The following is a 20,143-nucleotide window of genomic DNA, read 5'->3' as shown; positions in this document are numbered from 1 at the left end:
AACTTATTTAACAACTTTTTATACGTTGTTTAAATACTGTTAAAGAAACTTAACCGAAGAAAGCTTATTTTTTGGAAAAGCTTGGTTAATGAATTTATAGAAGCCTTACAGAAATTACCAAGTTTTTTTTTTATTTTTGGTTTTGATATGGAATAATCTTGCTCCGCTTTTTGGTTTTGACATTGAATAATTTAGCTCGGACATTTTTTTGTTTTGGCATGTGCTATTTGAGCTGATTAAAGCCTGGTTAAGTTTTTGATTTCAGTAATGAATATAATAGGATGGCCGAGTGGTTAGAGTGGCGGACTGCTGCTTAGCTAAGCAGATACGAAGTTCGATTCCTGAATGTGGTAAAAAATTGTATACTTTTAAAATTATTATGAATAGATATGCTGAAAACTAATAGAATTTGAGATTAAAAGATAAAATTAATGATTTAAGTCTGGTCCGCAGATCGCACTAAATTTTAGCCCCAGCATACAAACTATCGAAAAAATTTAGCTGAGCTATTAACTATCCCATACAAATTATCGATAACTTGTATGAGAATTTTATCTTGGCTAAAATTTAGCCAATTTAATTAATTTTTCGATAAATTGTATGGGAGCTAAAATTTATCTTGAACTGCATACCTTTACCTGCGTAAAGCACATTTGTCTGTACTTTTAAGGCTTGGCCACACCGGAGGGTATGCGGTAGCGGTACGGGTAGCGGTAACGATATTTGTATGGAAAAAATTCAACATCTAATCTGAACGTTGATATGTCAGTTTGGAATTTTTTTCATACAAGTACCGTTACCTCTACCCGTACCGCTACCGCATACCCTCCGCTGTGGCCAAGCCTTTAATGGAGGGGAAATTTATTTCACCTTGCATGCAAGAAAGAGATAGCTGCTTCACGTATTCTTATAAACAGAAAGTATATAACTGTGCTGTTTCTCGAGCTTCTATATCTTTTCAGTAGTAAGGCCTGGTAGGCAGATCAAGCTAGTTTTTAGCTGAGCTAAAACTCATAAAAGTTATCGATAGTTTGTATGGGATGCATTTTAGCACGGCTAATTTTTTTTGATAATTTGTATGGGAGCTAAAATTTATCTCGATCTGCGTACTAGGCTTTTACGTACATATTTCACCGGTTTTTTCGGTAGTTCTTCGTTTGCTGGATTAATGTCAAAGAAAAAAAAAAACCACCATCGTCACCTCCAAAGGAAATAGACTATTGTGTCCTACGCTTTAAAACGAATATCCCCGAAATGTCACTTGGCATCACTTAACTTCACTGAACGCACTCATCGTTTAACACACATCAGGCTAAAAGCGCTACGGCGCGCCGCCTATCTCCTAGCTGTGAGCTTCGTCATTAAAATATGTCTTTTCAAAAGTGTCGACAATTTTTGATGTTTCGGTGGAACGAGGTTGGAGAAAACTTTTATTAATTTGCCAAGAGTTCCAACATATTTAATTTATAAAAATGTCAACAACGGAGGGCCAAATCGGTGTCAATACTAATTTGCAAGAGCAAAATCTAGAAAATCTCGTAAGTACTTCACAAAATCCATCACAAAATAAAATACCGCAGCCAGTTCCACCCAAAAAAAAAAATTCTACTACCGGACTGTTGAAAATGTCTGACTAAATTTTGTTGGCGTTGCAAACTCGAATTTCCAGAGAGAGGGAAAATCTTCATATGATCCATTTCAAGTGGCACGTGGCTATATTTTTTCACAAATATTAATTCTAAATTAAATTTAAAAATTCTAATAATGAATGAAACATGGAAAATATTGAATTATCTTTTTTCTATAAAGTAAAAGAGTTGCCTCAACTTGATTTTATGCAGCTGATGCAATCTCAATCAAATTCTAACCTCAAACATTGAGCTGTTTAAAAAAAACTTTATTTGTAGTTTTTTTTTTTTTTAGGTTATTTATGCTCTTGAAATATTTACATTTTTAACTTTTCAGGATATCAGTAATTTGACCGCCTTGTCACCGGAAGTAATCTCGCGTCAGGCAACAATTAATATTGGAACAATTGGTCATGTAGCTCACGGCAAATCGACTGTGGTGAAAGCACTTTCAGGAGTGCAAACTGTTCGTTTTAAAAACGAACTCGAAAGGAACATCACCATTAAGCTTGGTAAGTTTGTTGTTTTTTATTTTTTATTAAAAAAACAAATGATTGCCAATCATTTTACGAGTATAATCTTAAATCAATTCACTTCTTAATTAAACTTGACATAAAATAGGCATAGTAATAAAAGAATTAATAATTGTTATAGAAAAGAGAACCAATGGCAAATGCAAGTGTACATTATAGTGAATTGTATTAAATTATAAACTCAAACAGCCTTTCAGTTAAAAATGTAATTTATTAATGAATGATATATTATGAATTATTTGACATAATTAGCTTTTGTCTATGTATAATTTTTGATTATATTTTCATATTATTTTAAAATGATTTGAACTACAGTAGTGAACTACATACATACAAACACAAAAGACTACAACAAGTAAAATAGATCTTTTCCTTGAAAGAATCTTGTATGTTAGACAAATTAGAAAGTATTTTTATCTAATGTCGTTTTCTTTCACTCCAATGAGAGTACCCTTTTAGTACTTATTTTTGCACTTTTGAAGGTTTTGTGTTCTTTGACGCCACAAAAGTGTAAAAAAAAAATTACTCCGGAGTAATTTTAGTACTACGGAGTACCCCGGATTTACTCCACATTTTTAGTCTAAACTTATCCCATTTTTTTTTAGTTTGCATACTACTTGTAAACATAGTACATTTTTAGAACCTGTTTTTCTACATTTAGTACCTATTCAATTCTAATTACATATTTCCTAGAATTTAAAATAAATTTTTTTATTGTAGGCTTATAGTCAATTTTATTCTTTTATTTTTTGGCGCAACGTTTCAGGGATGCTTATTCCCTTCATCATTTAAGTAAAAATTTTAAATAATTAATAAAATTTATAAATAACAAATTTGGAAAACTTACAAAATATAAACAATATTTGATTAAAACAAAATAATTTATGATTTTAACGAAATAATCAAAATATTTAAAATGAAAACAAACTCAAAATTTAGTAATAAAAATACATACCTAAGTGAGGTTATTTAACTTTTAGCTAAATGACTGTATATAATACTAAGACCATCGCAGTCCGATCTTCTGTTGACAACATTTTCGTTCTTTTGAATGTGCAGCATTTCTAACAACATACGTTTAGAATAATGATTTTCTTATTGTAAGATTTTTACATTATCAAAATCTGGCCTGTGGTCTTCTTCTAAACAATGCATAGCTAGTGCCGTTTTTTGTGAGTTACCGGTTCTCACATCTGATTTATGTCCGGATATCCTGTTTTTAAGTTTTTGTTTCGATGTTCCAATATAGACTTTTGAGCAAGTATTATTTCCACCTAAACAGTTAATCTGGTATACCACGTCCGATTTGTCTTCTTTTTTTGTTTCGTCTTTAAGTTTGGTAAATACATTTGTTTTGAGTGTATTGGAAGATTTGAAAGCTATTTTTATCCTTTCCTTATCTCTTATTGGAGCATTTGCTAGTCTTTTCGAAAGTTGTGGAACATATATAGAACTTCTATATATTTTCTGTTGACCAGCATCAACATTTCCAGGTATTGTTCTTCCATTATTGTAATTTGCAATCAAAGATTTAGTAATTTGTGTTGGAAATAAATTTGCCGAAAGTGTTTCTGAGATAATTTTTATGTATAAAAGAAGAGTCACTATTATCCAGAACTCTATTTATAAAATTTTTAGCCGTGTTAATAATAATTTGCTTTGGGTGTTTTGAATTAAAATTAATAAGCCTTCCAGACGGTTTGTTTTCTATACCAATCAAAAATGAAATGATTTTGAATCATCTAAATATGGTAGTTTTCCATTTTCTTTAATTTCAACAGTAAACTGGATGTTTTGATGATATGAATTTAAAGCGTGTAGTGTTGAATTTACATTGTTAATTTTGAGTATAGCAAATAGGTCATCAACATATTTTACAACAAATTTTGGTTTATCAGAGAGGTTTTTAATAACTTCTTCTAATAGATCTTCCATGATAATGTCTGCCAAAATTGGTGATAAAGGACTTCCCATGGGAACACCTTGTTTTTGCTTATAAATTTGGTTGTTAAATTTTAAAAAATTATTATCCACGATGCAGAAACTTAAAATTTTAAGAAAGTTATCCTTTTCTATATTTGTATGTTCTTGAATATTGTTCCATTTCTTCTCTACAAACTCTAACGCCATTTGAACAGAAATATTAGTGAAAAGTGACTTGACGTCAAAAGATACCAAAACATCATTTTCTTCTAAATTGATGACACCCTTAATTTTGTCGATGAAATCTTTCGAGTTTTTAACATTAAATTTAGAATTATTTGTTAATTTTGATAAAATTTTAACTAAGAATTTTGATAATTCATAGCAAGGAACACTGATTGATGCGCAAATCGGTCTCAATGGAATTCCATCTTTATGAATTTTTGGTAATCCATAGATTCTTGGACTATTTGCAGTGTATGTAGTTAGCTTCTTCTTTTCAATCTCATTAATTTTATTTTGACGAAAAAGATTTTTAACAAAATTATTATTAAGCGTTTGAAGTCTATTTGTTGGATCACTATTAAGAATGGTATATGTATTTGTGTCAGATAGTAATCCATTCATTTTGTTAAACGTTGCGCCAAAAAATAAAAGAATATAATTGACTTTAAGCCTACAATAAAAAAATTTATTTTAAATATTAAAAAAAAGTCACCTAATTTGTTAAAGTATTTCCTAGAATGTTTAAAAAAAAAACCCGCTCATATCGGACGGAACTTGATAAATATTTTGATAGGCATACAAGGCACGGGTGTTTAATGATCTCGAATCAATTGTTGCAACTTAAAAGCTAAACATGTAGAGTTCCTCGGGTTGACATCAAAAAACCTCGGCAGGCCTCCCAGTTTTTCATGTCTGTGCAAATTTTTCGCCAGAAGTTTTATGGGTATACCTCCTCTCTTCTTCAAGTTTGTGTTTGAACGTCGTATGATATTGTCTTCTGAAGTAACTAATGTTATAAAAACTTGCTAATTAGTTTAGGCTTAAACAAGGTGAATTGATGAAGATATCAGAGAGATAAAAGGTTTTAGAGAGCGTTTTTTACGCAGCAATCACACTTTGCCGTCGATTTTGACATCTGCCAAAAATTCAATTAGGTATACGAAATCTGTATGACCTCTCACAATGACGTTTTTTCTAGTAGTAGGTTACTTTATTGAGTTTTTGTTTTGGTATTTGCTTACAAATAATATAAAGCACATTTAATTAACTATTAATTAACTATTTAATATTAATTAACTAACTATTTTAAATAAAATAAATTGCTTTATTAGCTGCGTTCCTTTGGGAACATTTATCTACTGCTTAGTACTTAAAGCTACTTTGAACTACTTTTGCTCTACTGAAAAAGTAGTTCAAATAAGCGTTCCCAAAGTAAGTCTGCTATTAAGGAAACGTAAAGGAAATTAACTAAGAGCGCAATAATTTAAAAGAATTATTCAACAAAATACTGAAGCAAAAGTTAAATTGAAACTGCACTGCTCAAACTCGATTTTGGAGTTCTAAACCAATAATTTAATAAAGTCGTAGACTTAATTTTATTATCTGTTCATTTAAAAAAGAATATACCTACATATTTTAATTAATAAGTAACTGGTTGATCAGAATGGAAATTCGCTTGTAGCAAAGAAAATCGCCGTGGTACCTACAAGATGTCAAATAAAATCGCTCAAAATGTGGAAAAGATGAATAGAATATGTGGCGCACTGAAATGTTAAGTGCGTCGATTAGAAACAACAAAAGTCTTTGCGTTTGTAGCTTGAAGTAAAAGTTGACTCGTCTTTTACCACAGCGAATTTCTTTGCTACAGCCACAGCTATGTATTCTGGCACCAATATACTAATTTCATACATTTTAACTTTGACAGCGGTACAGCCAAAGCTACATCATTCTGTTCCACCAGTTAAATTTGTCAAAGGATTTGATATCAGGGTACATAATAAACTTAAGAAAATCCTCTGATTGATATAATAATTACCGATAAAACTCATTAGTTAATTGTACTTCGTCTAGTTTTTCATGTAAATTCAATCCGTTGTCAAATTTTTTCAAATTCAGAAAATATGTACTTGTAGTTTTTCAACATACTATTATCTTTACTTAAAACTTGCAGTTTACCCTCGGAAACGCAAAATGAGATCTATCATGACAACCACAGTTTTGTTTGCACCTTAACAATCAAATCGTTGAAATGTTGGCAAATACATATAAAAAATCCATTTTTCTTTCATTTTGTAAAAACAATCTTATTTCTTCCAAACAATTAACAAATATTTCAAGAACGTGACCGCGGCTTAACCAGCGAACATTGTCATACATCAGGAAGTCATTGCACACTGATTTAACTTCATTGAGCAAAACTTCATATTTTCGATTATTTAGGGCTTGAGAAGATATGATATTTACTACTCTTGTCAGTAATTTTTTTACAACTTTGAATGTATCACAAATCAAAGAAAAAACACAATTTTCTTCACGGCAAATGGAAACAGTTTGAAATTGAACTGAAGTTTGAACTTTTTTTTTAATTGATGAAAATAAATCTGCATTTACATTCAACTTGATGTAATCAAGTGAGAAGAAGAAGAAAAGAGTTTTACATTGGAAAAAATCTCAAGACAAAATTTCACTGGAAAAATCGTTGAATGTCGCTGAAATGTGCAATTGGATTAATCAATTGGTATCAAGGTATTCCGATAAGAAAACTACGACGATGATCCCGCAATGCATTCAATGATGCGACCATATTATTTTTATAATGCTAAATGCTTTATTAAAAGCTCAATAACATTGATTCGCCAAATTTTTCTAGCGATTCGCAAGTCATAATAGGGCCCTAAAATGTATAGAAGATAAGATAGTATACAAAAAAAGTCAAACGAAACCATGCACATTTGGGTCTTTTGTTTCAAACCAATCAAAATAGTATAGTTACTAACATGCGAGTGCTTTAACCGAAGGTAAAAACCACTTAAAATAAACGAAAATCACTTTAATGTAGATTTTTTCAGAACGAATTTGGGTTTAAAACAATCTGAAATCAATGTTATTACAAAAAATATGGAAACTTTAGGACCCTCACAGATTGTACTAAAAATCAGCCTGTTATAAAAATTTTTCCTTGAAAAAATCTATTTTACTGGGCTTTATATGTAGATTTGAATCGCAAAGTCGCGGGTGGCAATGGTGCAGCGGAAGTTGTGCTTGACTGCTAACCTAAAAATTGGCAATTTTTTGTTGTTGACAAATTTTAAAGTGAGTGAAAAAACGTGGTTGCCAAAAAAAGCACCCTAATAATAATTACTAACATATACATACATATATGTACATTAGACTGATTAAAAAAAAAATTAAAAAGATAAAAAATTCTAAACACAAATACACAATCTTTCCCATACAAATGGTATGGGAAATAGAAATTTGCGATGCGGCGGTACTAAATGTCAATATTAAGGGCTGTAACTTTTACAGGATTTTTTTTCGGCATTTTCAACAATATTTTCAGTATAACATTGAACAAATTTTTTTTTTTGAATCAGTCTAATATAAATACATATTTTTATAAGCTTCATATCAAAAAATAAATCAATTTAAAAGTTACAAATTTCTTAAATAATAAATATAAAAATTATTTACATGAAAACTCATGCTAAGCATCACATCCGCCATCTTTAAAAAAAATCCTTACATCTCTTTGTTTTCAAGCATTAGTTGTCTACCAGTTGCTTTGTTCATTTGAGCATATTTTCTAGGGAAAAACCCCTAATTTATGAGCTACAAATGTGTAGAATTGTGTTCAACCTATTTATGCTTGATGTAGGTACCTAGTTTTGTGATTATCATATATGTAAGGTACCTAAAATTGGTAGAAATGGACATCATTGTTTTTTTTGTTTCTTTCATGATTTTTACTACTGTCTTGTACATTATACATATTTGTTTTTCGTATAAGATATATTTCTATAATAAGAAAAAGACTCGATGAGAATTTCTTTATGATTTTGTCCCTTTATGTCTACAATGTTGTCTACAAACACTTCATTGAAAGTTTGGTCCTCCATATGAGAAATTGATCGCGGATGTACGTTAATTCCCTGCCACGGAAAAAAATGACACAACAACGACAATTAGTTATAGATGATTCAAAAATTGATGATAGTCAAAAGGTTAGCAAAGTTCCGATATGAAGGCAGAATTTATGAAGGTCTATTGTCGTTTTGAAACTCGCGTTTAAATGCCGAAAAAAAGACGAATCATTCAAAGTCTTATTTCAAGAACGGTTTCAATGTCAAACTTGTCTGCCTGTGCAGGATGACCATCGCCGCGCCCAAAGTCGGCAAGAAAAACGTATACCTAAAATGTTTTAAATGATGTGGAACGATCCTCCCGAAGTATAGTATCTCAAAAATACTTTGGAATCTGTAATTATGCTGTAAAATAAAAAAAAAAAAATAAATAAAAAGAAAAATAGAAAATGTTACAATAAGAATTAAATCTTATCTACCTGAAACGCATATTACATTTAAGGAATCTGCCTTTTCAATAACTTTTTCTCCAGGTCAACAATATAAGACCTTCACAATCCTGGTTCTATTGTTCTGGACAGAGGCATGAAAATTGTTCATTTCTGATTAAACCGATTAAGTTGTTTTGAAAGATGTGTGAATATGTATGATTGCATATTAGAGACCAAGATTTAATGATTAGTTTTAAGGACTTTAAAGACTTCGACCCAACCCGATGGTCAACAGGGTAGAGGAAGACTTTAGGGTGGTGCGCCAAAGTTTGGAACAATCTTATCATGAATGCATTTATTCTTATTAGATTTGCTTCAATTCAATCAAACTCGGCAAATATTACATTATTTTACTTAAGTAATTAAAGAAGATTGTTTAGATTTTGTTTTATTTATTTTTTTAAAGAAAATTTCCCAAAATTGGATACGTATTGTAGGCAGGTTATTTAATGCGAACCGAATTAAGATTGCCAAAAATCTCTAAGTTTTATTTTTTATTCAAGTGCATATTTTTTAGATTAGTCACCCCAACCAAAAAGTCTGAAAAATAAAAACTGACAACAATTTATAACCTAAATACTTCATCCATAGTTTTAGTGGCAATTAATCTACCTTAAATTAGATTAGATTTTCACAAGAGAATCCCTATCTTTTGTTGCATCGTCGTTGTTAATACTAAGGTTTTGTGCTTTTTTTTTTTGTTTTATTCATTGAAATTATATTTTTCATACGCAGTATGTTTTGTAAGAAAAAAAAAAAATTAAGAAAAAAAAAACTAAATAAAATGCTGGAATCATAAAAATTTGTTTTAAAAAAAATTGAAAAATTAAAAAAAAAAAAAAACTATAGGGTATTCAAGTTTTTCTCTCTTATTTTTCATAATTTTGTTTGGTTTAGTTTTTTTTTGTTTGTAAAAATTCTTTATGGCTCCAGCAATTTATTTATTATTTTTTCTTTCTTTTTTATAATTACAGAACGTATTCCATATGAAAAACTTTTGCGAATAACCAAATCAACACAGCTTCTGCGTGCATTTCTTAGGGAAGTAAATCTTAAATGCCAAAAACACCGTCGTGAACAACTTCACGATGAACTTAGATTTCAATTGCCAATGACACCTACAAGTGAGCGTTCAATCAGGCATGCGTCAAGCCCTAGTTCAGGCTATGAGAGCGCTATTGACGTATCCGATCTGGAATCGGTTCAGAGTCTTCGTATTCGCCAGAATACTCCGACAACAACCAGTAATAAATCTAAAAGTAAAAAAAGTAGCAAATCCAAAGCAAAAGCTGAATATGTCGTCGAATCCATTGAGAGTATGGAGTCACACAATTCGTTACCTTTGTACTTTGTCAAATGGATGGATTACCCGCCAAGCACAAACACATGGGAGCCCTTTGTTAATGTCAGGGAATGTCAACATTTGAGTATATTTCTTGAAGAGGAACTGCAAAAGTACGAAGTAACAATCGATCAAATTCACGATTCGATTCGCAAAGAAATCGAGGAAAATAACGAAACTCTTACAGCAGCAGACGTGAAAATAGATGAATTGGATGATTTCGATATATTGGCACATCAATCGGATTTGGTGCTACTTGCTCAATTTAAACTGTCTGGTTCGAAAGCCAAAATTGAATCGGGCAAGATAAGGGAACGTATAAAGAAAGTTACATTAATGAAACCTTTTATCATGCAGCGCATGCAACAACTTAGAGATATTACGCGCTGGGAGCTAACTGTTAACGAGATTGAAGTAGATGCCAAGGTTACTGTAGAGAACAAGGCTGATCTGGATGTGCCCGATCCAATGTTCAATTATATCAAAAACAGTATTGCGGGTAAGGGAGTTGAAATTATGGAAGACCCACCGATTGGTTGTAAGTGTGATAATTGTGAATCAGGATCACCGTGTTGTTCGAAAATGGCTGGTGGTAAATTTGCCTACGATAAAACTGGTCGACTCAGAATACGTTCCGGTGAGGCTATATATGAATGCAATAAATTGTGTAAATGTGGTCCAGACTGCTTAAATAGAACCATACAGCGTGGACGCAAAAATGCTCTATGTATTTTCAAGACTAGTAATGGCTGTGGCTGGGCCCTTAAGACACACAATGCCATTCGTAAAGGCGACTTTGTTTGTGAATACGTTGGTGAAATTTTGCTGGCGGATGAAGCTAACGAACGTGGCAAACAATACGATGCGATTGGTCGAACATACTTATTCGATTTGGACTATAATACATCGGCAGAGAGTGTATATACTATTGATGCTGCCTTCCATGGCAATGTATCGCATTTCATAAATCATTCATGTGACCCCAATTTGGCCGTATTTCCAGCTTGGATAAATTGTTTGGATATAAATATGCCACGATTGGCTTTCTTCGCTATTAAACCCATTAAAGCTGGAGAAGAACTAACATTTGACTACATTTGTCGTGATCATGAGTCTGATCTCAAGTACGAAAATTTATCGGAGGCTGAAAAAGTTGCATGCCGATGTGGAGCCGAAAATTGCCGAAAGGTTTTATTTTAAATGTTGGCATTAATTTTTTAAAAAATTTTTCTTAGTTCAGATATTAGAAAGTTTTTGTTAATTTTTGTTTGAGTTCTAGAACAAACGCACGTTTTTTTTTTATTTAAAGAAAACAATACTTTTTAAGTTTAAACATGGTATGCGCATGTGCATTAAATCATTATTATTATTACACAAATAAAACACAGTAAATAAAAAGGAAATATTTTTTTTTATTATTTTCAGACAAATTTTTATTTACTTTTTTATTTGAAATAAAATTATATCGGGAATTTTTTTTTTGATTACTCTTTATAACATTTAAGTGGCTGCAAAAAATAAGTAAAGCACACAGAAATTATCAGTTTCGTTAATCTTAGCGGAAACAAGAAACATTATTTTTCGACGATGAAAAAAAGTGCTTTTAACCACAGTACGTAGGTAAAAGCATTTGAGTTTATAAGATTAGAAGTTTTAAAATGGATCCAATGTAGAGGTACTACTTTAAACCTAGATGATTATGCTTCGTCGAATCGAAATTTTTGAAATCTCCCTAAAAATATATCTAAAATAAATCTAAATAAATCTAAGTTATTTCTTAGAAAATATGTTGAATAGTTTTAATGCAAAATTTCAGAATAAAATTCACGATAGTTTGTGTAGTGCGTAGGTTTTAAGATGGGATTCGTCGATTCGTCAAAGGATAACTTATTAAATAAGCATAACCTTCCAGCAAACTTATGTTGTTATCGACATTTTAAAAAGATGACAATTTACTTTCCTCGTTTAGTTAAAATAGAGAGGACAGCATATCGATAAAGTGGGCTTTACTCTTTGAAAGAGGACGAATGTACACAATAGCTTCTTTACTTCTATATTTATTTGTATATTTCGTATAATTACAAAAAAAAAAAAATTATATGTAAATAAAACTCAAGAATGAAAATCCTTTTTTTATTTTTAAGATTTTGTTTGTTTATAAATGAAGTTTAATTACAATGACAGGATATAAAATCATCAAAGTTTCATTGAAATCGTTTTAGCCGTTTTGGAGAAATTTGAAAACAAACAAATTCTATATGTTTTTTTATTAAAAGAAAAAACAACCTTAATGACCACAACATTTAACAAAAAATCAAAAACAATAAATTAAATTAAAAACACAAGTTAATTATTCAACTTAAAACTTTTTTATTTTTTGATTAAAATTGTATGCATTTCGAGTCGTGACTTATCTTCATCAAAGTGTATTGATCAAGATGAGTCAAAATGGACTTGAAATGCATATAATTTTAAATAAAAAATTAAAAAGTTTTAAGTTGAATAATTAAATTGTGTTCTTTATTTAATTTATTTTTTTGTTAAATGTTGTGTTAAGGTTGTTTTTTCTTTTAATAAATTAACGCGACCACAAGCAAAAGAAAAGATCAATGTCTTTTCGGTTTTTGCTCAGGATAACTGTTCCACTGTGTAACAGAAAACTAGAAGACTTTAATTTTAAATTCTTTATGGATGGTAACATTTAAAAGTGGCCATTTGAAACTTTGATTATGATTATGTACTAACATTGGTATCAGTAGGACTTGTACCAAATTTCAAGCTTGTATACCTTTTGGTTGATTAAATGCCAACTTTAGCGATTTTGCCCCATTGTGCAACGCCACCAGTGCATCAAAAATACAATGCATTTCCATGCTTGTTTTGTTTTAGAAAATTAATAAGACACAAATACTTCGGGTACAAAATGCTGCTAACAGTCCATTAACCTTGTCGATTCTGTAGAAGAAGACCGTGTGTCAAATCTGGTAGTTCTGTTGTTGCTTACAGATATCAGCCAATGGACATCCTTAATTTTCGGACAAAAGAGTCAAAAATGCAAAGTGTCAAAATATACCCGAATTTTTATTGGTGATACATTTAAAGCCATTAAAGATACATTTTTTTGAAAAAAAAAAAACGATGTGCCGCGATCTTAAAGCTTATACAATATGCTTATTAGAAAGTTTCCAATACAGAAGCTAAAACCTTTTCTGTGCGTCTGATAGTTTTCAAGAGTACGAGTATGTAAATAAAAATAGAAACAAGTATTGCAGTTAGTAGGGAATTTTGACCTTTAAAGAATTGGTTACAATATTCTTGTCCATGTTGTGTGCACAAGAATTTCTTATGAAAATAGAATATTTTCAATATTAAAATTAAGCACAATCTAACATTTTAAATTAACAAAAGTGCTTTTTATCGAAAAACTTATTACCAGACTATTTCCAAAAAAAAAAAAAATTGGGTCGTATTTATAAAGAATTGTGCCCAAAATCGGAAATACCAGATTAGACGTACCGTATGTCTGCATTTGATGTATAAGGTTACTTAATATTTTGCAAATGAAATTAAACGGGTTTGTTCCAGATGTTGTTTTTATTTGTGTATTATAATAGTTTAATTAATTAATTAATTTATACCCGCCATGTACGACTTGAAATGCTGGCTGAGTTAAGGATGTTTTTGAGAATGTTCGTTTCGAAGTTTCGATGAAACTTATATTTTCCTGAATCATATTGTTTGAGTATTATAAACACCAAAACTTATCGTTTTCAAGATGGTTAAAAAAAACTGCCTCGTTCCGCTTGCAGATCATAAGGTTTTGTCAATAAAAGAATAGGAGAGAGTAGACAGAAATTATAAAATTTATTATTTCTTTTGCTCTTTTTTTTTTTTTTAATATTTGATACTTAATGGCAATCGATGTCTTCAACTTGTCTTTAAATTACGTTTAAAACAAAAATTATACGCAATTTCTTTCATTTATAGGTTATGCTAATGCAAAAATTTATAAATGTGACAATCCAAAATGCCCCCGTCCCGCTAGTTTCATTTCTGGAGGTTCCAGCAAGGATGATAGTTTTCCATGCACCCGTCCAGCGTGCTCAGGACGGTTTCAATTAATACGTCATGTGAGTTTTATCGATTGCCCCGGTCACGACATTCTTATGGCAACTATGTTGAACGGTGCCGCTGTCATGGATGCAGCTTTGCTATTAATTGCTGGTAAAATTAACAATATAAATATATTTAAATAAAACAGACAAAAAAAAAAAACTAAATATGAAATTCTTTAATAGGAAATGAATCGTGTCCCCAGCCACAAACCGCAGAACATTTGGCTGCTATTGAAATTATGAAACTGCAGCACATGATTATTCTTCAGAATAAAATCGATTTAGTTACAGAGAGTCAAGCCAAGGAACAACACGAAGTTATTGTGAAATTCGTACAGGGAACTGTTGCTGAGGGAAGTCCTATTGTTCCAATTTCAGCTCAAATGAAATACAATATTGAGGTAAGTGTAATGAGTTTTTAAAAGGTTTTTTTTTTTTTTTAATTCAAACTGATTCTGATTAAAATTATTACAGGTACTTTGCGAGTACATTGTTAATAAAATTCCTGTTCCCATTCGTAACTTCAATACACCACCACGACTGATTGTTATTCGTTCATTTGATGTCAACAAACCTGGTTGTGAGGTGCATGACCTGAAGGGTGGTGTTGCTGGTGGTTCGATTCTCAGTGGTGTTCTTAAGGTTGGCCAGGAGATCGAAGTGCGACCAGGTGTCGTCACGAAAGACTCCGAAGGTAATGTGACTTGTCGGCCGATTTTCTCGCGAATTGTTTCATTATATACTGAACAAAACGAGTTGCAATTCGCCGTTCCTGGAGGATTAATTGGTGTTGGTACAAAGATTGATCCGACACTTTGTCGTGCTGATCGTTTAGTTGGTCAAGTTCTTGGCGCTGTTGGTCACTTACCCGAAATCTATACGGAGCTGGAAGTCTCGTATTATTTGTTGAAACGTTTATTGGGTGTTCGTACAGAAGGTGACAAAAAGGGTGCCCGTGTACAAAAACTAGCTAGAAATGAAGTTCTTCTATTAAATATTGGATCATTGAGTACCGGAGGCAAGGTGCGTGCCACAAAAGACGATTTGGCTAAGATTGTCGTTACTACACCAGTGTGTACTGAAATCGGTGAAAAAATCGCACTTAGTCGTCGGGTGGAACAACATTGGCGGTGAGTTTAACTTTAGGAGACTCATATAACTCCGTTGCAAATATTATATTTAAATTGTAATACATTTTTTTTTAAATTTTCAGTTTAATCGGTTGGGGACATATTCGTGCAGGTAAAACAGTGCAGCCAGTTATCGATAGACAGCCCAAAAAATAAATATTAAATTATATTTAATAAATTAAGTATATTTTTTTTTTGTGAAACTCCCAATTAGACAAAAGAAGAAAACAAATCAAGGGATACAAAATGAAAAAATCGCATTTTTTAAAAACGAATAAAATAAAACCACATTTTATTATTTTGATCACAGATTTTATATTTTGAACATACATATTTGTGATAAATGAGAACGATGAGAACGATACAGAAATATGGTAAGTGTTTTTTTATTTTTGAGAAGGCCTATAATTTTAATAGTGGAAAAATATTTTTGTGGTTTTGAAAAAAAGTCAAGACCATCTCAAGACGGTCTTGCCGAGTAAAAAGTGTTCGTCCTAGGTTTTGTTCTTTTTTTTCTTTGTTTTGTATTAAAAACACATGATTGTTAAAATAATATTGCTATATTTTATGATAAAATTAAAATAATGTATTAGTATTAGATGAATCTCCTTAAACGTGATCAGTAAAAAAATTAATTTGGATGAATTGACTGATGTTCAATTGGCAGAATTCATCGATTATAGCGATGACACGGTTTGTGATCCAGAGATGGAATCGGCTATTGTGATCGGTGATAATCACTAAAGACCAATTTGCACTGAGAAATATGATTTTCGCAATACAGATTTGGTTCTTGTGACTATCACCGATCACAAATCACAATCAGCCCTATCGAGGTATCCGTTCGGAGAAAGTTCCGAAACGATAGCCCGTTCCAACCGGAACTTACATTTCTTTCAAGGTATCCACTTCTGAACAAAAAAATAAAGTATTCAATCGCATTCATTTGACACATGTGTCAACGTGATTGATTCAATAAGTGTAATGCTCAAGTCTTCTTAATTTCAACCAACCTCTCTTGCTGAGGCTTTGTAGCTGTTTTTTTTATTAATCTACACTAAAAATCAAAATTATATTTACATTTTTATATTTTTTTCTGTGAAATTCAACTTTTCTGAAAATATTCCGCAACTATTTTGTGTCGGAGAATTTCCGATGAAATTCAAAGCACAACTGTCAAAAAGTCTTTGCTGAACACACTTCATCGCAATGCGTTGATGGGCGCCATGTTTCATCGGAAGATTCTCCGATATGTCAATCGGAACGGATACCTCGATAGAAAATTCTCCGATTTCGAACAAATCGGAAAAAATTTTTCTCCGAACGGATACCTCGATAGGGCTGAATAACCGATTCCACCCCAGATTTTGCTTTTGATCACATCGAGCCATATTAGTTAGGTGACATATCCCAAAATAAAGAACATGCCACAGAGGAATGCATTCAGCCGAAACAACAGACGCTTTTGTGAAAGCTTTGCATCTTAGCGGTGTGGAGATTCCAGCAATTTCTTCAACTAAGATTGTTGAGTCTGAAGAAATGGATCCATGTTCTTCATCTGCCATTTCAAATTCTGGCTTCAAAACATTAAAAAATCCGAGCCAAAAATTGAGCCTTCTGGAGGATTTACGGGTACGCTTAGTACGATAACAAAGGACCGAAAAAAGCTTGCCAAATGGATCTGGAGTAAGCGCTCAATGTGCCTTCAGGTCAATGAAGTTGTTATTTGTGGTGATGCAATCACTGTCATTGAGTGTTAGGACCCTCAAAACGCCAATGGAAATTGTCAATTGGTTTTTTACGGAAGAAATGATTGAGCTGGTAACTGAGGAGACAAATCGTTGTGCGTTAACGGAAAATATAAACTCCGGCTTTAAAACTTCTTCCGCAGAGTACGGAATTATATTGGTATAATGATGTACATGTCGATATACCGTTATCCCAATAAAGAGAGCTACTGGGTAAAAAATGCGTTTCCTGCGATTCAGAAGTGTATGCCAGTAAACCGATTTTTTGCCAGCAAAAGATATTTATGCTTCCAAAATGAATCCCAAAGAAGAAAAAATGGTGAACCTGGCTTTGACCGCTTATTTCGAATTCGAGCTTTCGTAAACAAACTGAACGAGCGGTTCGATTCGATACCTAAGTCTGCAAGTCACTGTCTTGACGAACAAATGTAACAATTTTGGCGCCCATACGTGTGTTTGGCACAAAAAAATCCCTGGAAAAAAAATAACATTTAATACACACCTACCTACCTGTGGCATATTAATTTAACCCTAATTGTGTTTGAAAAAGTGGTTGGTCATGATAAGCCTCTAGTCTTCGACCCCACTTCCACTCACACATACACTCTCTCTCACTCATAATTTCGTGGAATTCAGCTACGGTGCCACTCCGAAATCGAATTCCAACGAACCTCTCACACTCACACACATACTGTATGGATTCCACAAGTTATTGGAACTGTCCCAAAACTTGGCGAATCCATGGCCGGATTTAGGCTTTTCAAAAACTACAATTCTAAGAAAAGAAAAAAGAAAGCAAAAGAATAAAAAGCTGAAAATAATTATGCTGGGCATTCTTTCAGTTACTCTACTATGTATTAATGTTTTTGAAAGTGCGTCGAAGAAGAAGCATATCCCAAATGACCCAACCCTTGTAAAACCATTTTCGAGAAATGAAGAAGGAAGGAAAATACTCAAACAAAACTAACAACGCGAAAACTACGTTCGGTGGACCTTTGCGCAGATTTGGGGGAATTAAGGGTAGAAAAAAAAAAATACATTTTTGTGCTCTCTGCGTCCATATCTATCGAATAGGATACAAATCTAGGCAAAATATTCACGTTTTAAGATTTTTTTTACTTCAAATGCGTTTCCTGGCTCTATTTATGCTCTAAATGACCCAAAAGTTGACAAATTCAAAACTCTCTAAAAACAAAACTACTTGACCAAAACTTATAAAAAATACATTTTTGTGCTCTCTGCGTCGATATCTATCGAATAGGATACAAATCTAGGCAAAATATTCACGTTTTAAGAAAATCACATTTTTTTCACTTCAAATGCGTTTCCTGGCTCTATTTATGCTCTAAATGACCCAAAAGTTGACAAATTCAAAACTCTCTAAAAACAAAACTACTTGACCAAAACTTATAAAAAATACATTTTTGTGCTCTCTGCGTCCATATCTATCGAATGATACAAATCTAGGCAAAATATTCACGTTTTAAGATTTTTTTACTTCAAATGCGTTTCCTGGCTCTATTTATGCTCTAAATGACCCAAAAGCTGACAAATTCAAAACTCTCTAAAAACAAAACTACTTGACCAAAACTTATAAAAAATACATTTTTGTCGAATAGGATACAAATCTAGTCAAAATATTCACGTTTTAAGAAAATCACATTTTTTTCACTTCAAATGCGTTTCCTGGCTCTATTTATGCTCTAAATGACCCAAAAGTTGACAAATTCAAAACTCTCTAAAAACAAAACTACTTGACCAAAACTTATAAAAAATACATTTTTGTGCTCTCTGCGTCGATATCTATCGAATAGGATACAAATCTAGGCAAAATATTCACGTTTTAAGAAAATCACATTTTTTTCACTTCAAATGCGTTTCCTGGCTCTATTTATGCTCTAAATGACCCAAAAGTTGACAAATTCAAAACTCTCTAAAAACAAAACTACTTGACCAAAACTTATAAAAAATACATTTTTGTGCTCTCTGCGTCCATATCTATCGAATGATACAAATCTAGGCAAAATATTCACGTTTTAAGATTTTTTTACTTCAAATGCGTTTCCTGGCTCTATTTATGCTCTAAATGACCCAAAAGCTGACAAATTCAAAACTCTCTAAAAACAAAACTACTTGACCAAAACTTATAAAAAATACATTTTTGTCGAATAGGATACAAATCTAGTCAAAATATTCACGTTTTAAGAAAATCACATTTTTTTCACTTCAAATGCGTTTCCTGGCTCTATTTATGCTCTAAATGACCCAAAAGTTGACAAATTCAAAACTCTCTAAAAACAAAACTACTTGACCAAAACTTATAAAAAATACATTTTTGTGCTCTCTGCGTCGATATCTATCGAATAGGATACAAATCTAGGCAAAATATTCACGTTTTAAGAAAATCACATTTTGCTCACTTCAAATGCGTTTCCTGGCTCTATTTATGCTCTAAATGACCCAAAAGTTGACAAATTCAAAACTCTCTAAAAACAAAACTACTTGACCAAAACTTATAAAAAAATACATTTTTGCGCTCTCTGCGTCCATATCTATCGAATAGGAGACAAATCTAGGCAAAATATTCACGTTTTAAGAAAATCACATTTTTTTCACTTCAAATGCGTTTCCTGGCTCTATTTATGCTCTAAATGACCCAAAAGTTGACAAATTCAAAACTCTCTAAAAACAAAACTACTTGACCAAAACTTATAAAAAATACATTTTTGTGCTCTCTGCGTCGATATCTATCGAATAGGATACAAATCTAGTCAAAATATTCACGTTTTAAGAAAATCACATTTTTTTCACTTCAAATGCGTTTCCTGGCTCTATTTATGCTCTAAATGACCTAAAAGTTGACAAATTCAAAACTCTCTAAAAACAAAACTACTTGACCAAAACTTATAAAAAATACATTTTTGTGCTCTCTGCGTCGATATCTATCGAATAGGATACAAATCTAGTCAAAATATTCACGTTTTAAGAAAATCACATTTTTTTCACTTCAAATGCGTTTCCTGGCTCTATTTATGCTCTAAATGACCCAAAAGTTGACAAATTCAAAACTCTCTAAAAACAAAACTACTTGACCAAAACTTATAAAAAATACATTTTTGTGCTCTCTGCGTCGATATCTATCGAA

At 31.8% G+C, this 20,143-nt stretch overlaps 1 protein-coding gene across 2 annotated transcripts; it reads left to right on the top strand.

The window, feature by feature from the left end:
• Positions 1-1,355: 1,355 nt before the first annotated feature.
• On the top strand, positions 1,356-15,554 carry LOC129914717 (eukaryotic translation initiation factor 2 subunit 3). Of its 2 annotated transcripts, XM_055994064.1 has the most exons (6): positions 1,365-1,538; positions 1,966-2,140; positions 13,993-14,229; positions 14,304-14,521; positions 14,595-15,250; positions 15,334-15,554. In XM_055994064.1, exons 1-6 carry the CDS (start codon positions 1,473-1,475, stop codon positions 15,404-15,406), a joined length of 1,425 nt encoding a protein of 474 aa, XP_055850039.1. In that variant the 5' UTR covers positions 1,365-1,472; the 3' UTR covers positions 15,407-15,554. The 2 variants fall into 2 exon arrangements, with proteins under 2 accessions (XP_055850038.1, XP_055850039.1); XM_055994063.1 differs by lacking the exons at positions 13,993-14,229; positions 14,304-14,521; positions 14,595-15,250; positions 15,334-15,554 and adding an exon at positions 9,638-11,407 and having other exon boundaries at positions 1,356-1,538.
• The last annotated feature ends 4,589 nt before the right edge of the window (positions 15,555-20,143 follow it).

The sequence above is a fragment of the Episyrphus balteatus genome, chromosome 3 (assembly GCF_945859705.1).
Source record: "Episyrphus balteatus chromosome 3, idEpiBalt1.1, whole genome shotgun sequence".
NCBI lineage: Eukaryota > Metazoa > Arthropoda > Insecta > Diptera > Syrphidae > Episyrphus > Episyrphus balteatus.
The sequence above is the reverse complement of the archived record's forward strand: the minus strand, read 5'-3'. Positions and strand labels throughout refer to the sequence as shown.